Here is a 24725-nt window from a genome sequence, read left to right as displayed (position 1 = left end):
GGAAGGAAGAATACAACAGTGATTGGATGTTTAAAATGGATAGGAATGGAAGGAGACATTTTAATCAACCGCCATGACTTAATGTGCAACAATTATCGATTGATTGACGATATGAGTTTCAACATGAATCACACGTCAACTACCAACTCACAATCATGACGACTTAACGTGCAACAATCATCGATTGATTAACGATATGGATTTCAACATAAATCACACGTCAACTAAAAACTCACAATCATAATGACTTAACGTGTAATAATCAACGATTGATTGACAATACGGGTTTCAATATGAATCACACGTCAATTAACAGCTCACAATCACTTACACAAGCAAAGTAATCGTATTTTGTTAAAAATGGGGTAGTAAGATGCATTAATGAATGTCTAAGGCAGAATGAGATGGATGTCACTCCCCCCCCACATATTGTGAATGAATGTGGTTGGCGTTTGGCAGCTAGTAAAGAGAGAGGTCCATGAAGAAAGATCACACCAGCCAGACACACGTGTGGTGGAGTGACGTTGGGATCCATTTTGGGAGAGAAGAGGACAAGGCTCTGTAGCTGTCTTTGACTCAAACCCAGAAGGTTGTGCGTCCTTTCTATAGCCTTGCAACCCCACCCCCCCTTCCCCCTTGCCTTCATGGCAGAGCATGCAAATAGAATTGAGATTGGGACTTTTCCTGGCTGCGCTCTCTTTGGGGATAAGGTCATGTCATTTTGCCATGTTGAGAAAATGAAAGGACTATGAGCATGGGTCCTTGATGGTTCCACATATCATCTCACTTGTATAATTTGGCTGATAGTAAAGTATGTGATAAATAGGGATGGGGTTATGTCACTTCGATATAGGATTGAATTGGATCAACCAGGTTAAATCATAAAATTTACAATCACACAAAAAAATACTAGTGTTTATAAGTTCACTCAACTCAATTTGAGTTTCAAATTACGTCCATTAGTATGTAATATGTATTTCACTAGAGTAAAGTGAATGCAGAGAGATTATCATGAGGGGTGAGGTTATAATGAGCGGAAGAAAGATCTCACGTTGGGCTTAAACTTGGACTTGAACTTATATTGGGCTCAGACTTGGCCTTTGCCAATCATTGAGCCAGTCGAATAACAACACAAACACATAGAAAAAGACTAAGGAGTGCAATGCATCAAAGCGACTGTAATAATAGGTTATAATGAGGGGTACTTAATAGCCATATGATTAATTACGTAGTTATTATTGTACATCATGACTAAATATCATTTTGGTTATAGGTATATAATAGGGTCCTATATACTATTAGCCCAAATCATTTATTCTTTTTTTTGGCTGGAATAGCCCAAAACATTATTATTATTTTTTGAAGGTCAATATAGCCCAAATCATTTGGGTAGAGTAGAAATATCATTTTGCACGGTGGACTACAATTTGGCGGGTTATTTTAGTCAAACAAAATGGCGGGTTATTGGGTCCAAAGTATGATTGGCCCAAAACAACAGAGTCAAATCCGTGGAGAAAAGTCCTACCTAACCAGCGCCCGTATTGGCGCTCTCCAAAAGCCCATTTAACACCCACTGGCAGTAGCAGCTGGCGCACGCCGCACAGTCACGGAGACTCACCCTCACCATTTGTAGCCTGCACTTGCAGCCACAGCCTCCGGTGGATCTGATCCAACGGTTAGAAATCGCCCAATACACGTCACGACCTCCATTTCCAAAACCTCCCCAAACCTAACACAAGAAATGAAGTGAAGATCAGTGACTCGGAAGCCGGAATTGTCTCTCACACAAAAACGCACACTCTCTCAGAGGAAGATCAGACAACAACAGTCCTCAGAGGGACAAACAATAGATAAATAAATTTAGAGAGAGAGAGAGAGGCTGAAGCTGAAGCAAGCCACGGGCGAGCGAAAATGATGCCGCCGGAGCTGCAACCGCGGTTCTTCCGTCCGTACATCACCACTTCGGCGAGCACTTCCTCCTTGAGCAATGGCTCCCCAAACCCTAGCCTTAGCCACAGCCCCAGCGACTCAGTCTTCAACAATGGCGGAGGCGGTCCTTCTAGATCTCTCAAGAACTCTCGGTTCTCGCCCTCCACATTCGCCCACAACGCCCGAATCGCCGTCGCCCTCGTCCCCTGCGCCGCCTTCCTCATCGACCTCGGCGGCACGCCGGTGATCGCAACCCTAACCCTAGGCCTCATGGTCTCCTACATCGTCGACGCCCTCAACTTCAAGTCCGGTGCCTTCTTCGGCGTCTGGCTCTCCCTCGTATTCTCCCAGATCGCCTTCTTCTTCAGCTCCTCCCTCCGCGCCACCTTCTCCTCTTTCCCCCTCGCCGCCCTCGCCGCCTTCCTCTGCGCCGAGACCAATTTCCTCATCGGCGTCTGGGTCTCGCTCCAGTTCAAGTGGATTCAAATCGAGAACCCTTCGATCGTTCTCGCGCTCGAACGCCTTCTCTTCGCCTGCCTCCCCTTCGCCGCCTCCTCCCTGTTCACCTGGGCCACCATCTCCGCCGTCGGTATGGCCAACGCTTCGTACTACCTCATGTCCTTCTCTTGCCTCTTCTATTACCTCTACTCAATTCCTCGCATCTCTTCTTTCAAAACCAAGCAAGACCTCAAGTACCATGGCGGCGAGGTCCCTGATGAAAACCTCATCCTCACCCCACTGGAGAGCTGCATCCACACTCTTTTTGTCCTCTTCTTCCCCCTCCTCTTCCACATCGCCTCTCACTACTCCATTGTATTCTCATCCGCGGCAGCAGTCTCTGATCTGTTTCTCCTCTTCTTCATTCCTTTCCTTTTCCAGCTCTACGCCTCGACCCGGGGCGCGCTCTGGTGGGTCACTAAGAATCCGAACCAGCTGCGCGGCATTCAGGTGATGAACGGTGCCGTTGCTTTGGTTGTTGTGGTGATATGTTTGGAGATTAGAGTTGTTTTCCATTCGTTTGGGCGGTACATTCAGGTGCCTCCGCCGTTGAATTACCTTTTGGTGACAACTACGATGCTCGGAGGTGCAGCTGGAGCTGGTGCTTATGCGTTGGGTATGATATCTGATGCTTTCAGCTCCATGGCTTTCACTGCTTTGGCTGTTGTAGTTAGTGTTGCTGGAGCTATCGTTGTTGGGTTTCCTGTTTTGGTATGCATTTCCACTCATTAGCTTCTCTATTTTACATGTCTATAAACATACATGCATTTTTAGCTATGTAGCCTAAAATGATAGCTACTGTTGTGAGAAAGGGTTTGCAGAATACATGGTTAGACTAGACAATAAAACATTGCAAGCGACTAAGTCCGTCATTGGGACTTTCACTGTGCTGTCAAATTTGTTGGCATAGTTCAGAACAAGCAAAATGCCATTTTGATGTTTCTTTGTGCAATTGTAATGTATGAGCTTGCGTTCTGTTTGTACTTGGTTAGAAAGAATCACAATTGGTGTATCAATATTTAATCTTTGAACATCACTCTAAATGAAGTTTTGGCATGAGTGATACTGTGTTTCATTAGTATGTGAAAACTCCAGTTACCTGCGTGGTGGTGCAGTCTTACAAACTTGATGATAGTAATGTATTTAGGCAAAATTCACCAAACCTTGAATATTGTATTGTTGTACGAATATGCTTGTTATTGGAAAGGGGACTTTATGAGTTTAATGCATTATTATGTGCCTCGAACTCTAATTTAAACGTTGAACAAGTAATAATTGTTGGTCATCCATTGTCTTGCAGTTCCTTCCGCTGCCTTCGATTGCCGGCTTCTATTTGGCTCGGTTTTTCACAAAGAAGAGTGTTTCATCATATTTTGCTTTTGTTGTGCTTGGGAGCTTGGTGGTCACATGGTTTGTAGTTCATAATTTCTGGGATCTAAATATTTGGATGGCAGGCATGTCCCTGAAATCCTTCTGCAAACTTGTAATTGTGAATGTTGTCTTGGCCATGTCTATTCCTGGTCTAGCGCTACTTCCTTCAAAACTTCACTTTTTGATAGAGATTGGGTTGATTGGCCATGCATTGCTTGTTATGCACATTGAGAATCGGTTTTTCAATTACTCTGGCATATACTATTATGGGTTTGAGGATGATGTAATGTACCCAAGCTACATGGTTATAGTGACAACATTTGTGGGTTTAGCTTTGGTGAAAAGACTATCTCTGGATCGTCGAATTGGTGCAAAGGCAGTATGGATTCTGACGTGTTTGTATTCAGCTAAGCTGGCTATGCTTCTTATTTCATCAAAGTCTGTCGTTTGGGTGTCAGCTATTCTATTATTGGCTGTAACGCCACCGTTGCTTCTTTACAAGTACTTATTCTGTTTTCACTTGATTTTTAGTGTTTCATAGGTCCTTAATCTGTAAGGCATCTACGTTATTAATTCTTTGGTTGTTACGATTTTCAGGGATAAATCAAGAACAGCCTCAAAGATGAAACCTTGGCAAGGTTATGCACATGCAGGTGTGGTTACCTTATCAGTCTGGTTTTGCCGTGAAACAATCTTTGAAGCCCTCCAGTGGTGGAATGGAAGACCCCCATCTGATGGCTTACTCCTGGGTTTCTGTATTGTTTTGACGGGCTTGGCTTGTGTACCCATTGTGGCTCTCCACTTCTCTCATGTCTTGGTAACATGTTTTATTTCTTTACTTTTCTTTCATTGTCTTTAAATATAATCTACTGTGTAGGTATGGAAAGAAAATAAAAGTATTTACATCTGATATCCCACCTAAAGTTTTGGGCAGCTATGTATTTTCTCTCCCCATTCAGAGTTTATATATGGCTATAATGTGTGATTCATTGCATTTTTTATTCACATTGATAGTGCATATCTTCTTATAGTACTACTGTTGTATCAAATTAGTTATTGATAGTGCGTATCCTCAGATTTCTATAATGTGTGGTCAGATTCTTTCTTGATCTGTGAAGTTTTTTTGGTCTAAATAATCAAGTAAGTTCTATCCGTGTAAACTGATCATTTTCTACTTTTTCTGTGCAGTCTGCCAAGAGATGCCTAGTGCTGGTGGTGGCAACTGGGTTGCTGTTTATCCTTATGCAACCACCGATCCCAGTATCATGGACATACCGGTCTGACCTAATTAAAGCTGCTCGGCAGACTGCTGATGACATCTCCATATATGGCTTTGTGGCACAAAAGCCTATGTGGCCATCATGGCTTCTTATTGTGGCAATCCTGCTTACTCTAGCAGCTGTTACATCTGTCATACCCATTAAATACATGGTTGAGTTGAGAGTGTTTTATTCTATAGCTATGGGTATTGCTCTAGGTATCTACATATCTTCTGAGTACTTCCTTCAGACAGCTTTCCTACATGTTCTCATTGTTGTCACCATGATCTGTGCTTCTGTGTTTGTGGTTTTCACCCATTTTCCATCTGCCTCAAGTACAAAGCTGCTTCCTTGGGTGTTTGCTTTACTGGTAGCTCTCTTCCCTGTGACATATCTTTTGGAGGGCCAAGTGAGAATTAAAATGATCCTCGGAGATAATGGATTTGGAGATATGGGAGAAGAAGAGAAGAAGCTCACAACTCTATTTGCTGTTGAGGGGGCAAGGACATCTCTTCTCGGTCTTTATGCTGCAATTTTTATGCTGATAGCTCTGGAGATAAAGTTTGAACTTGCCTCATTAATGAGGGAAAAGGCTACTGAAAGGACTGGAATCAGGCATAGTCAATCTGGTCAAAGCACCTCTACTAGCTTTGCTTCAAGAATGAGATTTATGCAACAGCGTAGGGCTTCTACTGTTGCATCCTTCACAATCAAGAGAATGTCTGCTGAGGGAGCCTGGATGCCAGCAGTTGGTAATGTTGCTACTGTGATGTGCTTTGCAATATGCCTCATCTTGAATGTCAATCTCACAGGTGGCTCAAATCGTGCAATATTCTTCCTGGCACCAATTTTGCTGCTTCTCAACCAGGACGCTGATTTTGTTGCTGGATTTGGGGACAAGCAAAGGTATTTCCCTGTTGCAATTGTGATAACAGGCTACCTAGTCCTGACTGCCCTCTATGGCATATGGGAAGACATCTGGCATGGCAATGTGGGTTGGGGCTTGGAAATTGGTGGTCCAGATTGGTTCTTTGCTGTCAAGAATTTGGCCCTCCTCGTTCTTACATTCCCCAGCCATATCCTTTTCAACAAGTTTGTGTGGACTTGCACAAAGCAGACGGACTCAATGCCATTGATAACCATGCCCCTTAATCTGCCATCTATCATAATAACAGACATGCTGAAGATTAGGATATTAGGGCTCTTAGGAATTATTTATTCCCTGGCCCAGTATCTAATATCTAGACAGCAGTACATCTCAGGATTAAAGTATATTTAGACAAACACACACTCTGTACAATATGTTTTAGCAATTTTCAGATCAGGAGTGAAAGTTCAGGTTTGTTTCTCACTTCTTTTCACCTGTTCTTACCTTTCTTTGGGATTTTGCGTGCGCCGATTTGCCTGAACTGTCATCTGCCTTTTGAGTCATCACAACCAGTAAATTCCCAATTTGGCCATGCAGCAAGAAGGTGCTAATTATTTGATCACCTCATATGACCCACATTGAATGCCTTTGCATCTGGCCAGACTGTAACATGCATTTAGACATATAAAATGACGCGGGATATTTGCTCCGAATTACCAGCTTCAGCAAAGTCTGATGCTGTGCACTGCGACCCTATGTGTAGAAACTTGTTATGATATTTGCCTTTGAGTAGTGCAGGTATGAATTGTTGAGCCCTTACCAGGGAAATTATTATTCCTACTGCAGAAATAGTTTGACATTGTTGTAGACTTAGTATTGTTGTTAAGTTCTAAACTCTCATAAGTTGAACTGTGCTTGTTGGAGATAATGGGATGCATATTGCGTTTTGCTAATACATGGAAAAGGGGTAAAGAAAAACAGCAAGTACCCATAAATTCCCAAAATGACTGAATTATTTTACTTACCCACCAAAAGTAGCCAGTCTAGCATGAACACTCTTTCGCAACGGCATCGGCTTTCATTTCTTGCCTTAGCATCACCTGACTGTAGATTCTTGTATGACCATGAACTTCAATGCAAAAATTGTTTCTTTCACCATATGAATCTGAAGTAGCTTAATAGAATTTTCTAAATTTGATGAGAAGTGCTAAAACAATAATTTTCAGAGGCACCAACCTTTTTCGAACATATAAATCTGAAGTAGCTTAATAGAATTTGATACACCTGGTGCCAGTGGCAACTGTGGTTAATCATTCACTGGAGGTTGCGATGAAAAGAAACAGGAAAAAAAGGATTCTCAGAGGAATATTTTGATTGTTTTACAGAAACTTGTAGTCTGCAAATTTTTTTGGGTCAAACTTGCTGAAACTCTCCATTGCTCAGATTCACTGTGTTTTGGGTCAAATTTTTTTACTAACCAAACCCCTGAAAAATTAAAAAAGAAAGGACACACACGTGGGCCCAATGGGCTTTACTATGCACACCCAAACTAGAGCCACGTCGCCTCATTTTATTTTATATTGGATGATACAAATGCAATCAAGAAGAAAACCGTCATCTACCACACGCGTCCTTTCCTTCTTTAAACAACAATGGCTTCTTCAGTGGCCAAAGCCATCACCACCACCTCCTCCGTCGCAATCCTCCTCCTCATCCTCCTCAATGCCTCTCCCTGCAACTCATCGATTTCAGACGAAGACCCATCGCCAACCCCATGGCCCCACCAATTCCACTCCATTTTGGTGATGAACTACACCGGAACCCTCCAGCTGATCGACCTCTGGTACGACTGGCCCAACGGTCGAAACTTCAACATCATCCAGCACCAGCTGGGTTCGGTCCTCTACGACCTCGAGTGGAACAACGGAACCTCCTTCTTCTACACATTGGACTCCGCCAGAGAGTGCAGAACCGTCCAGATAGAAGTGGGTATTCTCCGACCCAACTGGCTCGACGGAGCCAAGTATCTGGGTCGCCGACACGTGGATGGGTTCCTTTGCGATGTTTGGGAGAAGGCCGACTTCATTTCGTATTATGAGGATGTTGCTACCAAGAGGCCTGTCCATTGGGTCTTTTACACAGGTGTGACACACACTAATAAACTAATAATTTCTCTTTGCAATTTCTAACTTTTTCATTTTGTTTTAATAATTAATTAGTTCATATGCCACTTCTGCAATTATATCATATATAAGTGTTTTTGACTGAAATGCTCCCCCAACTCAACTATTGTTGTTGCTCGAGTATCATTTTGGTCCATGAACTAACTTTTTCATTTTGGATCAAAAAGCACCTCATGGAAGCTGCATACAGGATTTCTCTTTAATTTTGCTGTGAAGGGATGGACACAATTGGAGGACTATTGAAATGAAAAATTTAGTTCACGGATCAAAATGATACTCGAGCAATGGATGGGGATCATTTTCGGTCAAAAACCCTATATATAAGAACATGTTTGCAAATTGAAATTTTCTTGTTCCTCTATCATAATGTGAAATCAATATTGTGCAGGGAGGGAGGCACACGTGATGACATTTGAGGTTGGGGCAGTGCTTGAGGATGCCAAATGGCAAGCCCCTTTATACTGCTTTGATAAGAAAACTGAAACTCACCCACAACCAGAACCAGAAGCAGAGTTTTCCATCACTGGTGGTGGTGCTTCTTCAATGGTTGGATTTCTCAGAGGTTCAAATCAATTGGGATTCAATATGTAATGCTGTTTGTTCTGTAATTTTTGTTCCCCTGTGATCCGATGGTACTCCGTGCCTGTATATATAAAAATAAATTATCTTATAGTTAATTAAGTTAAGCAGCATTGAATCGATTTCGACTTCAGTTTTTAAGGGGTACTGAGTCACCCTCATCGTATTATTTGGCCAAGTGTAATCTGGACATCAAGCCTTCGAAATCAGTATTCTTTTGTCGTGGTTTTGTACCTAATCCGTTCAATGAATGTTAGTTTATCATATCTAGCTACCTAAACAAAACAACTCATTCCAATCCATCTTTCTATTCAATGTTTTATATTCTGTAGCATTGACGATTTTTGTTTCTTTCAATCTTTTTTTCACTTAACCGAGAAACAAACCGGTTATTGGTCTTGTAGTATTTCTCTTTCCAATTTTCAATTGTATCAATCCCTAGTTTTTTATTGCATTACGAGTCACGACCACATCTTTTTGCCTTATTTTTTTAAATGTTATGTGTGTTAATAAATTTTTATCACAAGGCTGGTCCCCTAGTGAGTTAATAATATGCGGCGTTTAAAATCAAATGTAAGATTTGCAAATTTCACACTTAACATACGGATTTTCACGTGTAATATACATTTTGTGTGTGCTTATTTTTCAACAATACACATATTATTTGTATTTTATGAAAATTACAAATAAAAATTATTAAAGTATTTGGGTATCGTATTTTTTTTTAATAAAAAAAATATCAAATGTATGTATTTTATGACGTATTATTCCAGATCCGTATTTTACTAATTATGGCTGGTCCCTATACATTTCACCCATGAGTCATGATGACTGAAAATCCATAGAATCGCTGTGTGTATATGGTAGAAATACTAAAGAGCAGAGTAAAGAAGCTTCTCAATTTCATCATAAATAATCTATTCCGCTGTTTGAGGCTTTAAGCCTACCACTCTATAATGTTCCCAAAACCAAAAACCATTTGCGTGGACTCTCAAGTCTCCGTCTTCCCTAAGCCCTACCTTACCTTCTTCTGATCAGACGATCTTCATCGCTCGCAATCTAATCGCTTATCCACAGCACAACACAAGGTACGCTGCAGCTCCGAATTTTTAACCTTTACTTGCTTTCCCAATTTGAAAACCCTAGAAATTTCTGGGTTTCTACTGCAATTCTTGAAATTTTCTGTGCAAGGTTCAGTAATGTAAATGAATAATCAATTGTTCAGCTAAAACTATGTCTGGATCATCGTAAGTGTCAAAGATTGATGCTCTTCTTTTATATTATGTAATGTATACGCATGGGTGCATTTGGGAGTCTCTCAATTGGGGGCTTCTCCGCTTGAAGGCTACTTAAGTGGGTATTTATTATTGTTCCCACACCATCAACAGATTGATGGTGTGGGAAGAGAAAAGCATTCTTCCCTGTGCTGTATTTATCTTATTGTTTTTGGCATCACTCAGTATTTTGCTGACATTTGAAAAGATTGAACTCCAGGAACTCATATACATTGGAGGAGACGCCTTGGTGATGAAAGTATAGTATTTGTCTTTGCAATTCGTTTCGTGGACCCTTTGGTATTTATTGGAAAAGCATAGAGATGGGTGCTCTTTGCTGCTGTCCTTGTAGTGAGGACTTTGAAGAATATGCTCTTCCAAGCAATTCAGTATATAGGCATTGCACATGCCTAAGATACTTCTTCCATCAGCTATTCAGTGGGTATAGTGCACCGTTTCAAAGGCTTGATGGACGGCCACCTTCATCACCTGTCCCAGGAGCTACTTTGGTATCATCCGGAGTAGGCACAGCACTCCCGAATAATTCCTTGAATGATACTCAGCTCTCAGTGTCCAGGCCATCACCCTTTGATGCTGATCAAAGATACTCGCGTTTGCAGCGTGATGGATTGGTCTCTAGGCGCGATAAGTCAATGACTCATTTGCAAGAAGATGCGCAACAACTGAGAAGAGGCAGTTCTGGCACAGAGTCCCTGGGTTTTGGGAAGAAATGGAATGGAGATGATAATGAAGAAGATTGTAAGTTTGGCCAATCTGAGACCTCGGAAAAGGCTTTGGCAACAAAACTGGCATATGGACTAACTTTCGTGCAACCCTCATCTGAAGATGAAGATGTTTGCCCTACATGCCTGGATGGTAATCTAAATATGCAAATGTCATAGGATAGCTAATAACCAGTGGGCATTGCTAGTATATGGTTTAAGTTATCATTGTGAAGTCATAATATATGTTGGTGCTGCAAAATATAAAGATACTTGCTTGACTGGTTCTTTCCTATATTGATAATAGTTAATTTATTTCCTTGCAGAATACACTACAGAAAATCCTAAAATCACAACAAGATGTTCTCACCATTTTCACCTTGGCTGTATTTATGAATGGTTGGAAAGAAGTGAGAGCTGTCCAATTTGTGGCAAGGTAAGCTGGACTGTGAAATGTAGTATAGATCAATTATCTCTTATGAAATGTGCGCCTATGGCATTTTGCACGGTTGTTTTGCAGCAGTTCTTACATTATCTAAATTAAGAGTAGACTTCCTTAGTAATTCATACTTTGACTGTTCATTTCTGGATTGTCAGGAAATGGAATTCTGTGAAAGCCCTTAACTTTTCTCTCTGATTTCAAAGCAATAGAGCAAATATATATGGAGCGGCTATGAGTTTCTGTAAATAAAGTTGTCATGTTTATAAAGGGTTGCATAGAGGGAAGCAATTGTTCATTTTGTGTCACTAGTTTGTAATACTTGTGGTGTTTCTCCATGCTTCATGGTTGGTTATCTTACTTGTTGTATAGAACCTCCACAGATCTGTGTGGAACCTTATTAAGTGATTGTAACATAATTGTTATGAAAACATCTGAAGGGCTCACGCCATCCATTTCTTTCTTGCTTGTACTGCTTGTGATGGAAAGTTCTCAAGCCTTCACCAATTAATAAATCTTTCTACCATGGAAAAGCAATCAAGGCAATTTCTGTATTGCCTGCAGTTCTTATGATTTGACATGAAAAAAAAGGTGCAAGAGTTATTTCACCCTTTATTTTCCCACAGCTGTTTGTCTCAGATCTGTTCTGTTGATTTTGATAGTATCATTGACATTGCAAGCTGTGTTTGTGATCCTTTGGGTGTATTTATCTTTTTGGTCTGCACAAGCTCCAAGTATGGCATTTGAGCACAAACATAACATATGGTTACAAATAGATTGTTTAGCTGATCAAAGTTTTAGGTACCAGTGGCCCTGCCAATTTAATGATACTTTCCCATAATCAAGTAGCTGTCCTATAAATCTTGTAGACAATGGTAGGTTTCTTGTTTCTTTTTTCTTTTTCTTTATAATGCACACCAAATTTTAGCTGTAATTCTGTACTAAAAAAGGTGGGTGGGCAGCAGTAAATTGAATGCGATTGGTCCATTGGACCAACCAATCTTTAAGGGGGATTGGTTCATCCTCATACCCTTACTCCTATAGTTATACGCACTTCAAATTGAATATTTTGTGAAAAACAAGTAACCTTCTGGTGACATAGTGACAAATAGATGCAAGTACAACTTGTTGCCAAATAACCAACCTATGATGCTAAACACAAACAGTAATTCCTGATTGCTTAAACACTTGCTTACATGTAAATCTGGTTTTTTTTTTTTTTTTTTTTTCTAACAAGTAGCAAAATTGAAAGCTAGGAATATAGTGGGAAAACGACATTTCATCCCATTAATGCTTATCTATCCACTGAGGGGTTGCTCTTTTATGTTGGCTAGAATCTGCTTCTCCATCTTAACCCCCTGCTCTGTCCTGTACTTGTACCTATGTGCGCAATATAGAAAAACGCAGAAATTGATGACACTCAAAACTGTGAGCAGCCAGTAAAAATAATCAAATCTGCCAGTATTAATGTTCTGGGACAGCCAAGATGGCTTCTCTGAGCTTCCTGTGACAGATTTGATGATGCTGTTCAATATACTGGCTGCGAAGCAACCTAAACCCCCGGCTAGAGCAGCGTAAGCGGAGCCTATACTTTTCATGGCATCTGGGGCTTCTTCATATAGAAATTCTAGCAACCCCACAATGCAAAACACTTCAGCTATGCCAATGAGGCAATATTGGATCAACAACCAGAATGCACTGAGGTCTGACATTGGACTTAAGAAACTACCCTCATATCCATGCTCTATTGCATAATTTCTTCGGTACCTTTCGAAAATTGCAGCCCATGCCACAGATAGGATTGAGACTGCCAAGCCTATGCCCACTCTCTGAAGCTGAGAAGCTCCATGAGGGTGACCGGTGATGCGCCGAGACAGCGGGACAAATGTAGAGTAATAGAGGGACAGTATAAGAAATATGCTGAGGCCAGGAAACACTGGCATGCATGTTACTGGGAGTTTAAGTTGACCCATATGGGTGTTTAAAGTGTATGCCTGCTGGACTGAGAGAGTCAGATACTCTGTCAAGACTGCACTCAGCATTATTGTGCAAGCTGGTATTGGAATAAGTTTCAAAAGGATCTTCACTTCCTCTACTTGAGTCACAGTGCAAAGCCTCCAAGGACTTGGGTCTACACCATCCTCCTTCAACTGCAGAGCTGCTTTGTCCAAACATCTGCAACACAGAAAACATCAGATGTTATACAACTGAAGAGACGGAACATAATAATAAGTTAATAAGTTTTGCTTTGAAAAGCCAAAAGTAGGATTTAGTGTGGAACAAACAAGGAATTAAAATGATCTCACATATCTAACTCAGAAAGAGCAGTAAAAAGTAAACGAAAAGATACCTAAAATCGTTGGTGTGAGCTATCTTTCCACTGCCCTTTATAGCAGATTGTTTTCCAGGAACCTCATACAAGCCTATCAACTCACTGCTAGAAAAAGGCGCGTTCCTCTTCCTGTATGCAGCCACCAAAACTTGAGCAACGCGCGTTAGAGGGCTGCCTCCTGGAAGTCTATGCCTGTATAGAGGGGTACCAACAAAGAATACCAAGTTTGATATGCCCATAGCTAATGCCAGTGACCCAAAGGCAAATCCCCAACCAAGTTTGATTTGGATATAGACTACCGCAGTAAAGGCCACAATTGCCCCAATGGTGACAGAAAGGTAAAAGAAGTTGAAAAATCTATCCAGGTGAGACTTATAATCTTTACTTCTTTCATCAAACTGGTCTGCCCCAAAAGAAGAAACGCATGGCCTTATACCAGCAGCTCCAAATCCAGTTATGTAGAGAACAGTGTATAGGTACATCATCTGCCATGGTTTTGCAGGCTCACACTCGCCCAAAAGGAGGGCCAGCTGATCACAATGGTCTTGTTTTGGCGCCAAAATGTCCATTGTAGCACATAAGGTTATTCCTGTCAAGCCCTCCATGAAAACAAATAGAGAAAGAAAAATGTGGAAATTATCAGCTCACTATTGAGTTTAATTGAAGACAACATAGCATGACCAGTATATAGAACTCTGTAGCTTCAGCATATGATTGGAAAAGTAATTACTTGTTAACATTTCATATGTTCATATATGGCTACCTACCGCAAGGTAGATGGTTGTGAAGATTGCTATTGTCCGATATCGGCCAAGATATGCATCAGCCAGAAACCCACCAAGGACAGAGGAAGCTTGTGATATCCCAAGGAAATTGTTAACCGCATTTGATGAACTGCTGAAGGGCCTATGCATAACATAGAACATGAAGGCCACCATGTTAACTGAGAGACCGAAATAAGCCATTCTCTCTGCCATTTCATTTCTGGAGAAATTAGAAGTACTTTGATTGTGATCAATGCAATCTATTGGACTAAGCTGGAAGAGGATATTGATTTCTTTTCCCTCAACTTTGGAAGCAACCGAATTAAGAACTATACAGAAACAAAATATGAAAATTATGCTTATTTACCGAATATGAAGAAGGCAGCAATCCAACCACCCGTTTTTGAAAGATCAGCAATAGGTTTGCCATGGATATTAACTGGTGTAGTTCCTCCAGTATAACCCCGTCCGAAAGCCGTCCGTCTGTCATCGGATTCAATGAAGTAAAGTCCAAGCTTCTTTCTGTGATTTGAGTCAGGATTTCCATCTAAACTAGCTGGTGTCACTAGCCCTCCTTCAGGTGATTTAATTTCTCTGGTTCCCATTTTCTAACTCCCTGCAGGAATCCCCAACAACCACAATATTTTTATGGTATATGCTTTATATACAATGAATATCAAAACTCTAAAGTAGGTTTACACAACAAAAAAAATGAAGAGTTTCTTGTGAACAACAAAGATGAAATCATGAAACTCTAGAGCTTAGAACAAAGCAATTTCTTCACACCTAAAATACTATAATCCTCCACTTTGAGAAACAAGCAATCCATGGTAACTTGAAAATACAGAGTTTTGGGAACATTCTGAAATCTTTTCCATTTTCTAGGGGAGTGGATTACAGAGAGGGAACAGAACATGTGAATATGTGAAGCATGGTCTCCAAACCCTTTGAAACTAATCATCAATTCTACTCACAAACAAATGAAACGACAAAGAACAAACAAAGTACTACTGAAAAAAAAATCATATACGGCTGATTCATTGTCATACAGAGGGCATGTTATGCATGATCTCTGAACTGTTGAACCTGCAAAGTCCTACATATTTCATGAACAACCAATTTAAAAACAGAAAATAACACACCCCCCATCATACCCTGATTTTAATTCTCACCCTTATGCGCATATGAGGAACTGTCTGAAAGATTGAAGCTTGAAACTGTGTAGATAGAAAGAATTAACCTTGTGGGTTTGCGAGTGATGAGATTTTAGACCAAAAAGGGAAGCGGCAATAATAAAGAAGATCCAACCAACACGTGAAGATCTATAGAAATGGATCCAAAGGCAATAAATGGTACTAAAAAGATTTGAAATAAAAATACAGAGAGAGAGATTAGAGGATGCATTTAATGGCCAACTGTGTTGGAGGTTGTGTGTGAAACAGCCACACTGCAATTGCTGCTGAATGAGAGGACGTACAGCTTCATTTTCTCCATATCATTTAAACCCAACTAGCCTAGTTAGCTTGGTTTTGAATTTGATCACCACACCCCACAGCTTTCAGCTGTACTATCTGGCATTTGAACGTGAAAAATATGGGTAGCCATCGATATCTTTCGAAGGTGTTGATGTATGGTTAAATGCCGTATGGTCTGCTCTGTTCAGCTGCTTTTTCCTAGTTCACTTTCTGTTCCACCAAACAGGATTTAAGAGTGGCCAGGCTGTGGGTCAAGTTTCAACTCAATTCAACCGAGTCTTTAAGGAAGAACAACAAAAAGGAAGATGGAAGTTGGAGGATAGGGTTTGATGTGACATCAATAATTAATCAAATATAAATTCCAACCCAAAAAAAAATAATGCAAATAACTCATTCCTTAGTGTAAGTGAATAAAATTAAAGTGGGGAAATCACCACTCTTATTTTAATCTCTCTACTATCTAGAGCACTCAAAATGGGATCGATCAAGCTCTCCACTAGGGTGATCAAATTATGAAAGTTCGGAATTGGACCCTAATCTAATTGAGTTTCTATCTACCGCTACATAAATACTTAGGTAAAAAGTCATCATCATCGCTGTAAGAAATTTTCAAATGCATTTTAAATGTAACTTAACACAACTCAAAACTCTTTTTTAGACAGAATCAAGAATGTAATTTATATTTCAAATTGTTTATTTTTCAATGCCCTACCTAAGATCATTTATAACAAAAATGAGCCAAATCATAAATGAAGAAATCATCTAATTATAATTGAATAAATAGATACACAAGTTTTATTTGATAAAAATACTAAGTATTATGATGATAATCAAATAGATGATTGATTTCTCATATTAATGATCTTCGGTAAGGATGATTTTTTTAATATCGCGAAGTTACATTGTAAGATAGTCCCCAATATGATAATTTGTGTCGTGTTAAGTTACATACTGCTTTCGCCTCAATAAAAAAAAGAGTTTTTATTGAAACTAGCCAAAATTTACCTTATATTTTCATAAATATTAATTTATATAAAAAAAAAATCAAAAATAGCTAAAAACTCAGTTAAATAGACTCAAATGCCCTCAAAACTAAAACCCACATAAACCTAAAAACCAAAAAGTGTTTAGGAGGTTAACTCAAAATCAAGATGATACTCCAGAAATTTTTTCTTTTTTGGCCAAATAAAAAAGAGATGGTAATATCAAGTTTACATCATGTGCGACAACCATGCTGGTCCAACATTCTCTCAATTGCACTCCAACTCACCCAAGAAACAAACGCTGCCACCAAATAAGCCAACTTTTTGTTTTGATCCTCAAACTTCAGAGATACCCATGGAAACATAGTCCATAAGCCAAAACTACAACTTTATTATTGGCTTACCAAGAAGCAGATGACAAACTTTGGATTACAAAATCCAAAATGACAAGATCATGCTATGGATATGGTTTGGTTGAAAGACAAAAGGGTTGAAAACCTTCAAAATCCTCACATCATACACTGGTACAAATTGCCCTGCGTCCCTAGAGCTAGCTTTGCTGCAAAAGTAATATTAAGGTCTTCTTGTTGGGTGTAGCTTTTTATTTATTTATTTTTTTTCTTTTTTTCTTTCTTACAGTGATACTAGTGAAAGTATATCCACTAGCAATTGGGATTGTCAATACATATCATTATAAATAAATGACATCCCACATACATTTGTTTTAGAAAAATGTTGGACATATTTTACTCTATCTATTTCTCGCAAGTGCACGAACCAATTGTAGTATAGGAATGTAAGAACGAGGTCGTTACACAGAGACTTGGATGAAAGACACTTATTAACTACTACTTAGACTCACAAGTAACCTAAGACTAAACATAATTTAAATGAGGTTGAGTTTAGTTATTTTGGAGAGAAAACTTACAAAAAGGGAATGCAAAATAGAAAGCGACCAACAAGTAGATATTTAGAAAATTTAGAGACAATGAAACAAGCACTAGGGGTTCAACTTCACCATGACAGTCCAATTTCAAGCTACAAGTTAAAATCACCTAAGTTGATTAATTCAATTTATGGGGTTCGTTCTTTCTTATATATGATTATCCATATGGTGTTTGGTTTTAATCAAGTACTCAGAATACACAATTTAGCTATGATGTTGTAGGGGCCTTTTTCTTCCGATAGCTACAAATGAGTTAGTAAAGAGCAAAATGGATGAAATTTCCCGTTGTGTCTGAGTTCAAAGATCAGACGCCAAGAATGTTTTGAAAGGATAGTGCAACCTTAGGAAACACCCTAGTCACCTTCACCAACAAAAACAATGGCTGCTTACAGATGAATTCTTAGTGCTTACAGGTAGAATCTTAGCTTGACATGAGAGGCTTGTGGCATGGAAGCAAAGTTGTCATGAGTTTAGCCTTAAAGGGAAAGAGCTGTGAGTTTCTATGAAAAACAAGGGTTCTAAGGAAAAGGAGGAGAGGATTATCAGAGGATTTGGCTGAGAAGAGGAGAGAGGCTAAGCAATGGGTGGCTTAAGTGTTTTTCAGCTGACGGAGGTTCATCAAGTATTAGAACGATCTGCCAAGAGGAAAAACAAGGGGAGAATAATGAATAGAGCACGAATTTGCTGGGTTTTGCAGGTGAGAGAGGAAGCTTGCTCTCTGGATGTAGTTGATTGTTGTTGGGTAGAAGAGGCCTCATTTATAGTCGTTGGAAGCTATTCTTTTCCAAGAAACCCTAATGGTTTCTATCCTAATTTGGCCAAGCTTTTCCCTTTCTTTCTTCTCCCATTCCTTTGATTTATCTTATAATGATAAAAATCCCCTCTTCAATCTCACAAAATTAGGGATTTTGGGAGCTCAATGCTCTTCCCACAGCTACCCTAGTGGAGAACTCCTATTCTCAGCCATCCCATTTCCTTTCTTTTCTTCCTTATTTCATGGTCAGATTTGATGAAGGAAAGAAATGAGTATACATGCTGGTTCGAAGGGTGCCTGTTAGGGGTGGGCATAAAAACCGATAAACCGATCAAACCAACCGAACCAACCCAAACTGAACCGAAAAAGAGTGTTTTTTGACCAAATTGAAAAAGTCAAACCTGGACTGAATCGAATCGAAAGTCAACGGTTGGGCCTCTCGGGTCAAATTTTTAGAACCAAGAACCTGAACCGAACAGATTAATATTTAATTATATATATATATATATATATATTACACGTGGCGTCATTTGATTGGCAAAAAAAAAAAAAAGGCTCAGTGAGCCTGCTTGCAGCGTATCCTCACTTTTGAAAAGAAACTCAAGCATAAATTCACAAATCAAAGATCATGTACCATTACAATTACTTAAGTACTTGTTTCCTAATTCCTACAGTTCATAAATGCCTAGAAATGGCACTAAAACTGACCCAATCCACAGCTTGCCATCCTTCTCTTCCACTTCACTAATGAATCTCATACTCTTTCCCCCACAATCTTCCAAAACTTCCAAAATTTCACCTCTCTCACTTAACTTGATAGCAGTTGCATGGGCCTTCTCTCCGACTAGTAGTGAATGCAGTTGTTTAAAATCAAGGGGAAGCTCTAGCAGTGACTTCCCAACCAATCTGTTAGAGACAAACCACTTAGCGAAAAATTCCCTCTTTGCATGCAGTGCAAACCAAAACTCCCCTTTCGAGTTCCTTCTTATGTTGTCTGGGAATCCTAGAAGCTCTGCAAAAGTATTAGTATTTCTAGCATTTGGACCATGAAGCCAAAGCCTCAAGATCCTGCAAGTAGTTGTTTCAGCCACTAGCACAAAAGAGTGGTCTTTGCTCAATGCAACACCGTTGGCAAAGGCAAGACCTCGTAGTAAAACCGTTACTTCTTTGTTTGATTTATTGTATTTGAGTAATCTGCCAGTCCGGTCTCCATTCAAGATTGATGACATGAATTTCCTGCAAGCCCACAAAAGCATGGAATTCTAAACTTTGAAGTAATTTTAGCAAAGAATTCCTAAGTATGGCAATGGAGTAATAAAATCCAAATGCAGACAGATATTAGATTATGGAAATAAAGGATAATGATGGCGAAAGAGAACAACAAAACAAGAAAAGGGCTAGCATTCCCTTTCAACTCAATCTGGCACTGTTGATTTGGTATCCAAATTTTCGACGAATCAATTGGACACTGTAGCTTATAGAATGCAAAAAAGAGACCATAACACCGAAATATAACTTTTGCATAGATATTTCTACTGGATGCTTTCTACAGGCAACACATCAAATATTTTACACAGGTTTTTTCATATTTGAATCTTGATACATCTGGTCCAGATGATTTGGAGCCAAAATGTGTGACCATTGAAGTGAAGCAGACTACAAGTTATCTAGAGTTTGAAATTGAAAGAGCTTAAATGCCAAATTATCCCAAGAAATGTCTCTCGAACACATTACTCTTATGAAATTTGAAATTTTAATTTGCAAATTAAAATGTTGAAGGCTACATACTTTTGGCATGTCCTACCATTCCATCCACATTGTTCTCTTACAAAAACTGAAGTGGCTGGTGAAAGGGAAATTCTACTTCAAATCACTTTTAGATGCAACCCTAAAGCCTAAGGAGATAAAGTAAGTCTTTGTGCTTAAATTACCTTCTGTGGAATATTGTGCTTGAATTTGTGAAGTAAATCACATCCTTATGCTCATCAATGTCCATATCAATGGTGAAGCGAAGTGACTGACCTTCCGGAGGATAACCTATGCATGCTGCCAGTTTGTGGATATTAATTGTGTTTTTAACATTGTTGAATTTTTTTGGGAAACCAACAATTTACAGGAGACTCTGCGAATTTTGAAGTCAAACTTGAAGTAAATTTTGTTGTTGGTTAGATGGGAAATTTGGTCATTTGTGATCGGCATCCGCCAAGTGTCGGACACGCATAAGGTTTGGCTCAAATTCCAAAGCGAAAATTGGGTCGGGTCCTGCCAGTAGTGGACTTCCTCATCCTACCAATCTCATCCACTGATCGCAAATGAACCATACGCCAGCATTCGTATAACAACTAAAAGTTTTTCTTAGAAGCCCCAAAACCCTAGCAGCATCACACTTTTGAACGAAGTATGCATCGTAATTGCAACATCAAGCATGACTTTATTAAACAAATGGGGTTGCATTCTATATCGCCCTCAAAAATCAATTATTAGAGTACACAGAATTTGGAATAAAGTAATCTTCCAAAAGATTATTACCCTGAGAATGCCTATATATGTCCACGTTTTGGCCACGACCGATTTGTGAACCATGGCGGCGATCTTGACTTTCTAAATTGAGCAAACCCACTGCCATGACAACTTGTTCATCCTCTTCTTGCTGCACCCTTTTTTCTTCAGCTCGTCTACGCCTTCTATCTTTAATTTCTTGCTCTTACCTCTCCAAGCATCTCCTCATGTTTGACATTGAGAGTGGAGTGTGAAATCTAAAATTTGAGAAATGAAAAGATGGAGAAGATCTGGTGTGAGAGGTATAAGTTGAGCCTTTAGTTTTATAGAGAGATTTAGAATATAGAGATGACACATGGCGCGATTTTAGAGGATGGAAATCTTATCTGAAATTTGAAATTTGAATCTTATTCCAAAAATTCATTCGAATTATGAGATATGAATTTTATAATAAATATTGATGGGTGGGAATCGAAAATCTTCTCCAAATTAATTGTTTAGGTTTTTTTTTTTAAAAACGAAAAAGTGAATAGTATTTATCATGCAATAGGTGGAAACACCTTACTTTTTGTAAATTGCACTATTCACATAAATAGTATCTCATTTCCTCTCATTAATTTTTGCCATGACAAATGAGTGGAAATGCTCTTACAATGAGACCAAAGTTCAAAATTATCAAGTTGGTTTTATTTGGGTTTAGTCCACCCAATTTACCTACTTCAAATTTTCCGAAAATAATAATAATTAGAAGCAAAACGTGGCTTAGACTCCTAAAAAAATTAAATTTTAAAAATAATAATAATAATGCAACAACGTGGCGGGGGTGATTTCGTCAAAACTGGAATTGGGGGTTCTGTAATTCTTCCTAGGGCTAGGGCGGTCTCAAGGCCAAAAAACGCAAAAGTTTTGCGTCAAAACGCTAACTGTCCCTTGTTTCTTTGCCGCTCAATCTTACACAGGTACTCCTCTTCTTCTTGTACTTCTGGGGTTTAAGCTTGCTCAATCTGAAATTTTCTAATCGGTGAAGATGGGTTTATGGTGTTCGACAAAAGGTTTGAACTGGGGTTGAGTTGATTATATTGTTTTTTCTTCTTCTTTTATCTGCAGAGGCACTGCGTGAGTTTGTGAACTGAGCTGGGTGGTAGACGGAGGCAGGAAAAATGGATGCAGATGCTAAGGACGAAGGTTACAAACTTCCACCAGATTTTCAAGAAAATACTAAAGAAGCACTTTTCGATTTCACTGTGACCGACTCCACAGAGCTTTGGCTCATTGATTTGCCTAAAGATCAAGTATGTTTCTTTTTGGATGGGGGGCTCTTTTCTAATACTTTGTATCAATGCCAGTTTATAAGTTTTCAGTATAAAGAGAAAGACCAAAAATATGCAAGCTTTAATAATCTGTCCAAGTCATTACACTGTTGTGCTTTTCTCGCTTGAGAGGGGAGTGATTATGGAAAGTGCTGTTTTTAATCTGGGAAGAAGTTTTACACTGAACTAGTTGATGACCCAATTTGTGTTAAAGGAAAATGGGAACAACTTAAACCTTAACTAGCAGTCCGGAACTGACTTCGATGGCCTCAGGTCCTTATGGTGGAAAAATAGTGATCATGTCACTAGAATTTAGCAGTATTGCTATTTTTGTTTCTTATTTTGATCTTTGCCAGTCATTGAATTTTGATGATGATTTTTGGGTATTGCAGAATCCTGATTTTAATGGTGTAGAACTGTCGCTCAAGCTTCATAATGATGGAACGTTGGGCAGTTTTGAGGCTCCATCAGGTAATTATACATAAACTTTGTTAATAGAAGAGCCAAACTTAAGTGATTTCATATCCAAAGAAGCTAATTTCTATATGACTCTGCAATGCCTGATTTCTTATTTACTATGGATAGCTGATACGATCTTTCTGATGTTCTCAGGGAAAGAATATGAAGTGGTCAGTACTGCAGCTGAGCAAAAAGCTACAGTTTTTGTATCTTCTGCATCGGACACAAAAATTGGTACACTGGAAACCTATCATATTAAGAATCTACATGCTTACCTTTCAGTTCCTTATTAATGTTTTAAAATTGGGACTGAGCCTTGGCATCACAGTTTGACGTTCTGTCAAAACTTCAACAACCAACTTGAATTTAGTTGTTTTAATTGCTATACATTCATGATTTGTGCCCCATCTCTTCCTAAAACCTTGATATTGGGCTCACATGCTAGCAGAATATGTTCGTGTTTAGATTCTCAATATTTGTTATTTTCCAAACAAGTACGGGTGATTTAGCGAGTTTTATTATATGGTTATGTGAAGTTCTGTTACTAAGGTCTAATTTTAAGTCTTTCATTTGCTGTATGGTCATTTTAATCATGGTAGGTTGAAATGATAAAATACAATTTTATTTGACCTTTTTCTTTGTTTTTGTCTCTTGATAAAATTGTTGTTCTTATTACAATTGTTGCTGTTGTTTTGTTGTCTTCACTGGCAATGGTCTTTGAGGTGTCTTATTTTTTATATTGAATTGATTTATATCTTGGCAGCTGGGAAGATTTCACGGAGAGTTTCTTTTGTGCATTACCCAGAGCCTAGTGAGCTTAAAGAAAGACTAAATTCCAAAAGATTGAAAAAAATGTATCAGGAATTACCATCTGGAGTGTTGACCCAATCTTCCAACAATTTTGCAACTCCTACACGAAGTTCAGTGCCGAGAAACTCACAATCAGCAGGTGGACGTTCAGCCTCCACTCATAGTAGCAGACCTAAAAGTTCCATACATAGTGTTGGCGAGCAATCACAGCATCGAAAGAAAAGGCATACACCTGAACCTAGTAGGTCCATGAACCGGTCTTCCCAAAACTCAGGACGAGGTAGTGCAGTCAGTTCCTTAGGACAAGGTAATAGTGGAATCAGTTCCTTAGGACAAGGTCATAGTGGGGCTACTTCCTCAGGACAAGGTCATCATAGTAAATCAAGGAAGAAAGTAAAAGATGAGAATTGACATCTCTATCCGAGGGTTCGAAACACCTCCTGCACAATGGATCTTGATGGAGGATGAAGTAATCAGTCCTCTATATTGCTTTTCGGTTTGGCCAGACACTTGAAGCAGTTTTACAAAGTGCCAAACCGTTTGTGCTATCCTGGCTTCTTGTTGATTATATAAAGCTTTTAGTTAAATTTGTTTCTGGGATATTTTAGTTGAAAATTTATTCCAGGAGAACACGTACATCAAATATTCGCTCAACTGGTTTAATTTTATCTGTCTCGATTCTTCATTCCCAATTTCAAATTTCCCTCTTAATTGGTTCTGATGTGTCGGATCTCACCTGCTCAAAAATGTAATCTTCCTTCCATTTATTTCTTTTTGTATTACAGCTGCTTATGTTTTCCAAGATTGCAATTATACCTGAATATCCAGAGGCCTGCAACATGAGCTCAAATTTGCCGAGGCCCATAGAAAGTCTAGCCCAACCGCGAATAGTTCACTCAGGGCCGTTTAAGCAAATTGGTTACTGTCGCATTGTTAAAAGATTGGTTACTATCACTCATGTAGAATTCATATTACATTTGTCACTAAAAGTAAAATTGGTTACTATCACTCATTGATGCATGTAGAATTCACATAACATTTACAACTAAAATTAAACTGCTTGTTTGTGTCCAATTGTACCTAGTGAAACTGATTTGCATTATTGCGTGTACGACTGTCTTTAGTGTGACCGATCTTTAAGCATAATTGATCCGCATTATTATTCGTTATCCTCGGGCCATGGCCCAAAAGAACAATAAGGGGAGAATCTCCCTTCACTCATGGATAGTCCACTTGTCCTGACAGGCTGACACAAAACTAGTCTGTCCCGC

At 39.2% G+C, this 24725-nt stretch overlaps 5 protein-coding genes and 1 pseudogene across 8 annotated transcripts; 4 read left to right on the top strand and 2 right to left on the bottom strand.

Moving 5' to 3' along the window:
- The first annotated feature begins 1583 nt into the window (after nucleotides 1–1583).
- Nucleotides 1584–6880, top strand: NEF1 (no exine formation 1). Its single transcript, XM_008224047.3, has 4 exons — nucleotides 1584–3138; nucleotides 3728–4299; nucleotides 4396–4615; nucleotides 4987–6880. The coding sequence occupies exons 1-4, from the start codon at nucleotides 1912–1914 to the stop codon at nucleotides 6334–6336; spliced, it is 3369 nt and encodes a 1122-aa protein (XP_008222269.2). The 5' UTR covers nucleotides 1584–1911; the 3' UTR covers nucleotides 6337–6880.
- A 640-nt stretch (nucleotides 6881–7520) lies between these two features.
- LOC103322158 (uncharacterized protein At4g14100-like) lies at nucleotides 7521–8785 on the top strand. Its single transcript, XM_008224046.3, has 2 exons — nucleotides 7521–8067; nucleotides 8497–8785. The coding sequence occupies exons 1-2, from the start codon at nucleotides 7578–7580 to the stop codon at nucleotides 8697–8699; spliced, it is 693 nt and encodes a 230-aa protein (XP_008222268.1). The 5' UTR covers nucleotides 7521–7577; the 3' UTR covers nucleotides 8700–8785.
- Nucleotides 8786–9551: 766 nt separating this feature from the next.
- LOC103322157 (E3 ubiquitin-protein ligase At3g02290-like) lies at nucleotides 9552–11581 on the top strand. 2 transcript variants are annotated; one of them, XM_016792121.2, is made up of 4 exons: nucleotides 9552–9775; nucleotides 10170–10837; nucleotides 11010–11119; nucleotides 11281–11581. In XM_016792121.2, exons 2-4 carry the CDS (start codon nucleotides 10285–10287, stop codon nucleotides 11305–11307), a joined length of 690 nt encoding a protein of 229 aa, XP_016647607.2. In that variant the 5' UTR covers nucleotides 9552–9775; nucleotides 10170–10284; the 3' UTR covers nucleotides 11308–11581. The 2 variants fall into 2 exon arrangements, with proteins under 2 accessions (XP_016647607.2, XP_008222267.2); XM_008224045.2 differs by having other exon boundaries at nucleotides 9553–9775; nucleotides 10182–10837.
- A 608-nt stretch (nucleotides 11582–12189) lies between these two features.
- Nucleotides 12190–15955, bottom strand: LOC103322156 (Major facilitator superfamily protein). Of its 2 annotated transcripts, none has more exons than XM_008224042.2 (5): nucleotides 15373–15955; nucleotides 14586–14834; nucleotides 14222–14439; nucleotides 13473–14053; nucleotides 12190–13297 (listed from the first exon to the last, which is right to left on the bottom strand). In XM_008224042.2, exons 2-5 carry the CDS (start codon nucleotides 14821–14823, stop codon nucleotides 12421–12423), a joined length of 1914 nt encoding a protein of 637 aa, XP_008222264.2. In that variant the 5' UTR covers nucleotides 14824–14834; nucleotides 15373–15955; the 3' UTR covers nucleotides 12190–12420. The 2 variants fall into 2 exon arrangements, with proteins under 2 accessions (XP_008222264.2, XP_008222265.2); XM_008224043.3 differs by having other exon boundaries at nucleotides 15391–15955.
- Nucleotides 15956–18971: 3016 nt separating this feature from the next.
- Nucleotides 18972–21002, bottom strand: LOC103322215 (protein STRICTOSIDINE SYNTHASE-LIKE 10 pseudogene; annotated as a pseudogene). The gene is made up of 3 exons (XR_016123551.1): nucleotides 20906–21002; nucleotides 20308–20422; nucleotides 18972–19612 (listed from the first exon to the last, which is right to left on the bottom strand). The product of XR_016123551.1 is annotated as a protein STRICTOSIDINE SYNTHASE-LIKE 10 pseudogene (transcript).
- Nucleotides 21003–21697: 695 nt separating this feature from the next.
- On the top strand, nucleotides 21698–24139 carry LOC103322155 (mediator-associated protein). Its single transcript, XM_008224041.3, has 5 exons — nucleotides 21698–21834; nucleotides 21983–22167; nucleotides 22578–22656; nucleotides 22798–22878; nucleotides 23408–24139. Exons 2-5 carry the CDS (start codon nucleotides 22036–22038, stop codon nucleotides 23863–23865), a joined length of 750 nt encoding a protein of 249 aa, XP_008222263.2. The 5' UTR covers nucleotides 21698–21834; nucleotides 21983–22035; the 3' UTR covers nucleotides 23866–24139.
- The last annotated feature ends 586 nt before the right edge of the window (nucleotides 24140–24725 follow it).

Source organism: Prunus mume, linkage group LG2, assembly GCF_029339155.1.
Source record: "Prunus mume cultivar Tortuosa linkage group LG2, ASM2933915v1, whole genome shotgun sequence".
Taxonomy (NCBI): domain Eukaryota; kingdom Viridiplantae; phylum Streptophyta; class Magnoliopsida; order Rosales; family Rosaceae; genus Prunus; species Prunus mume.
This window is presented reverse-complemented; position numbering and strand designations above follow the sequence as displayed.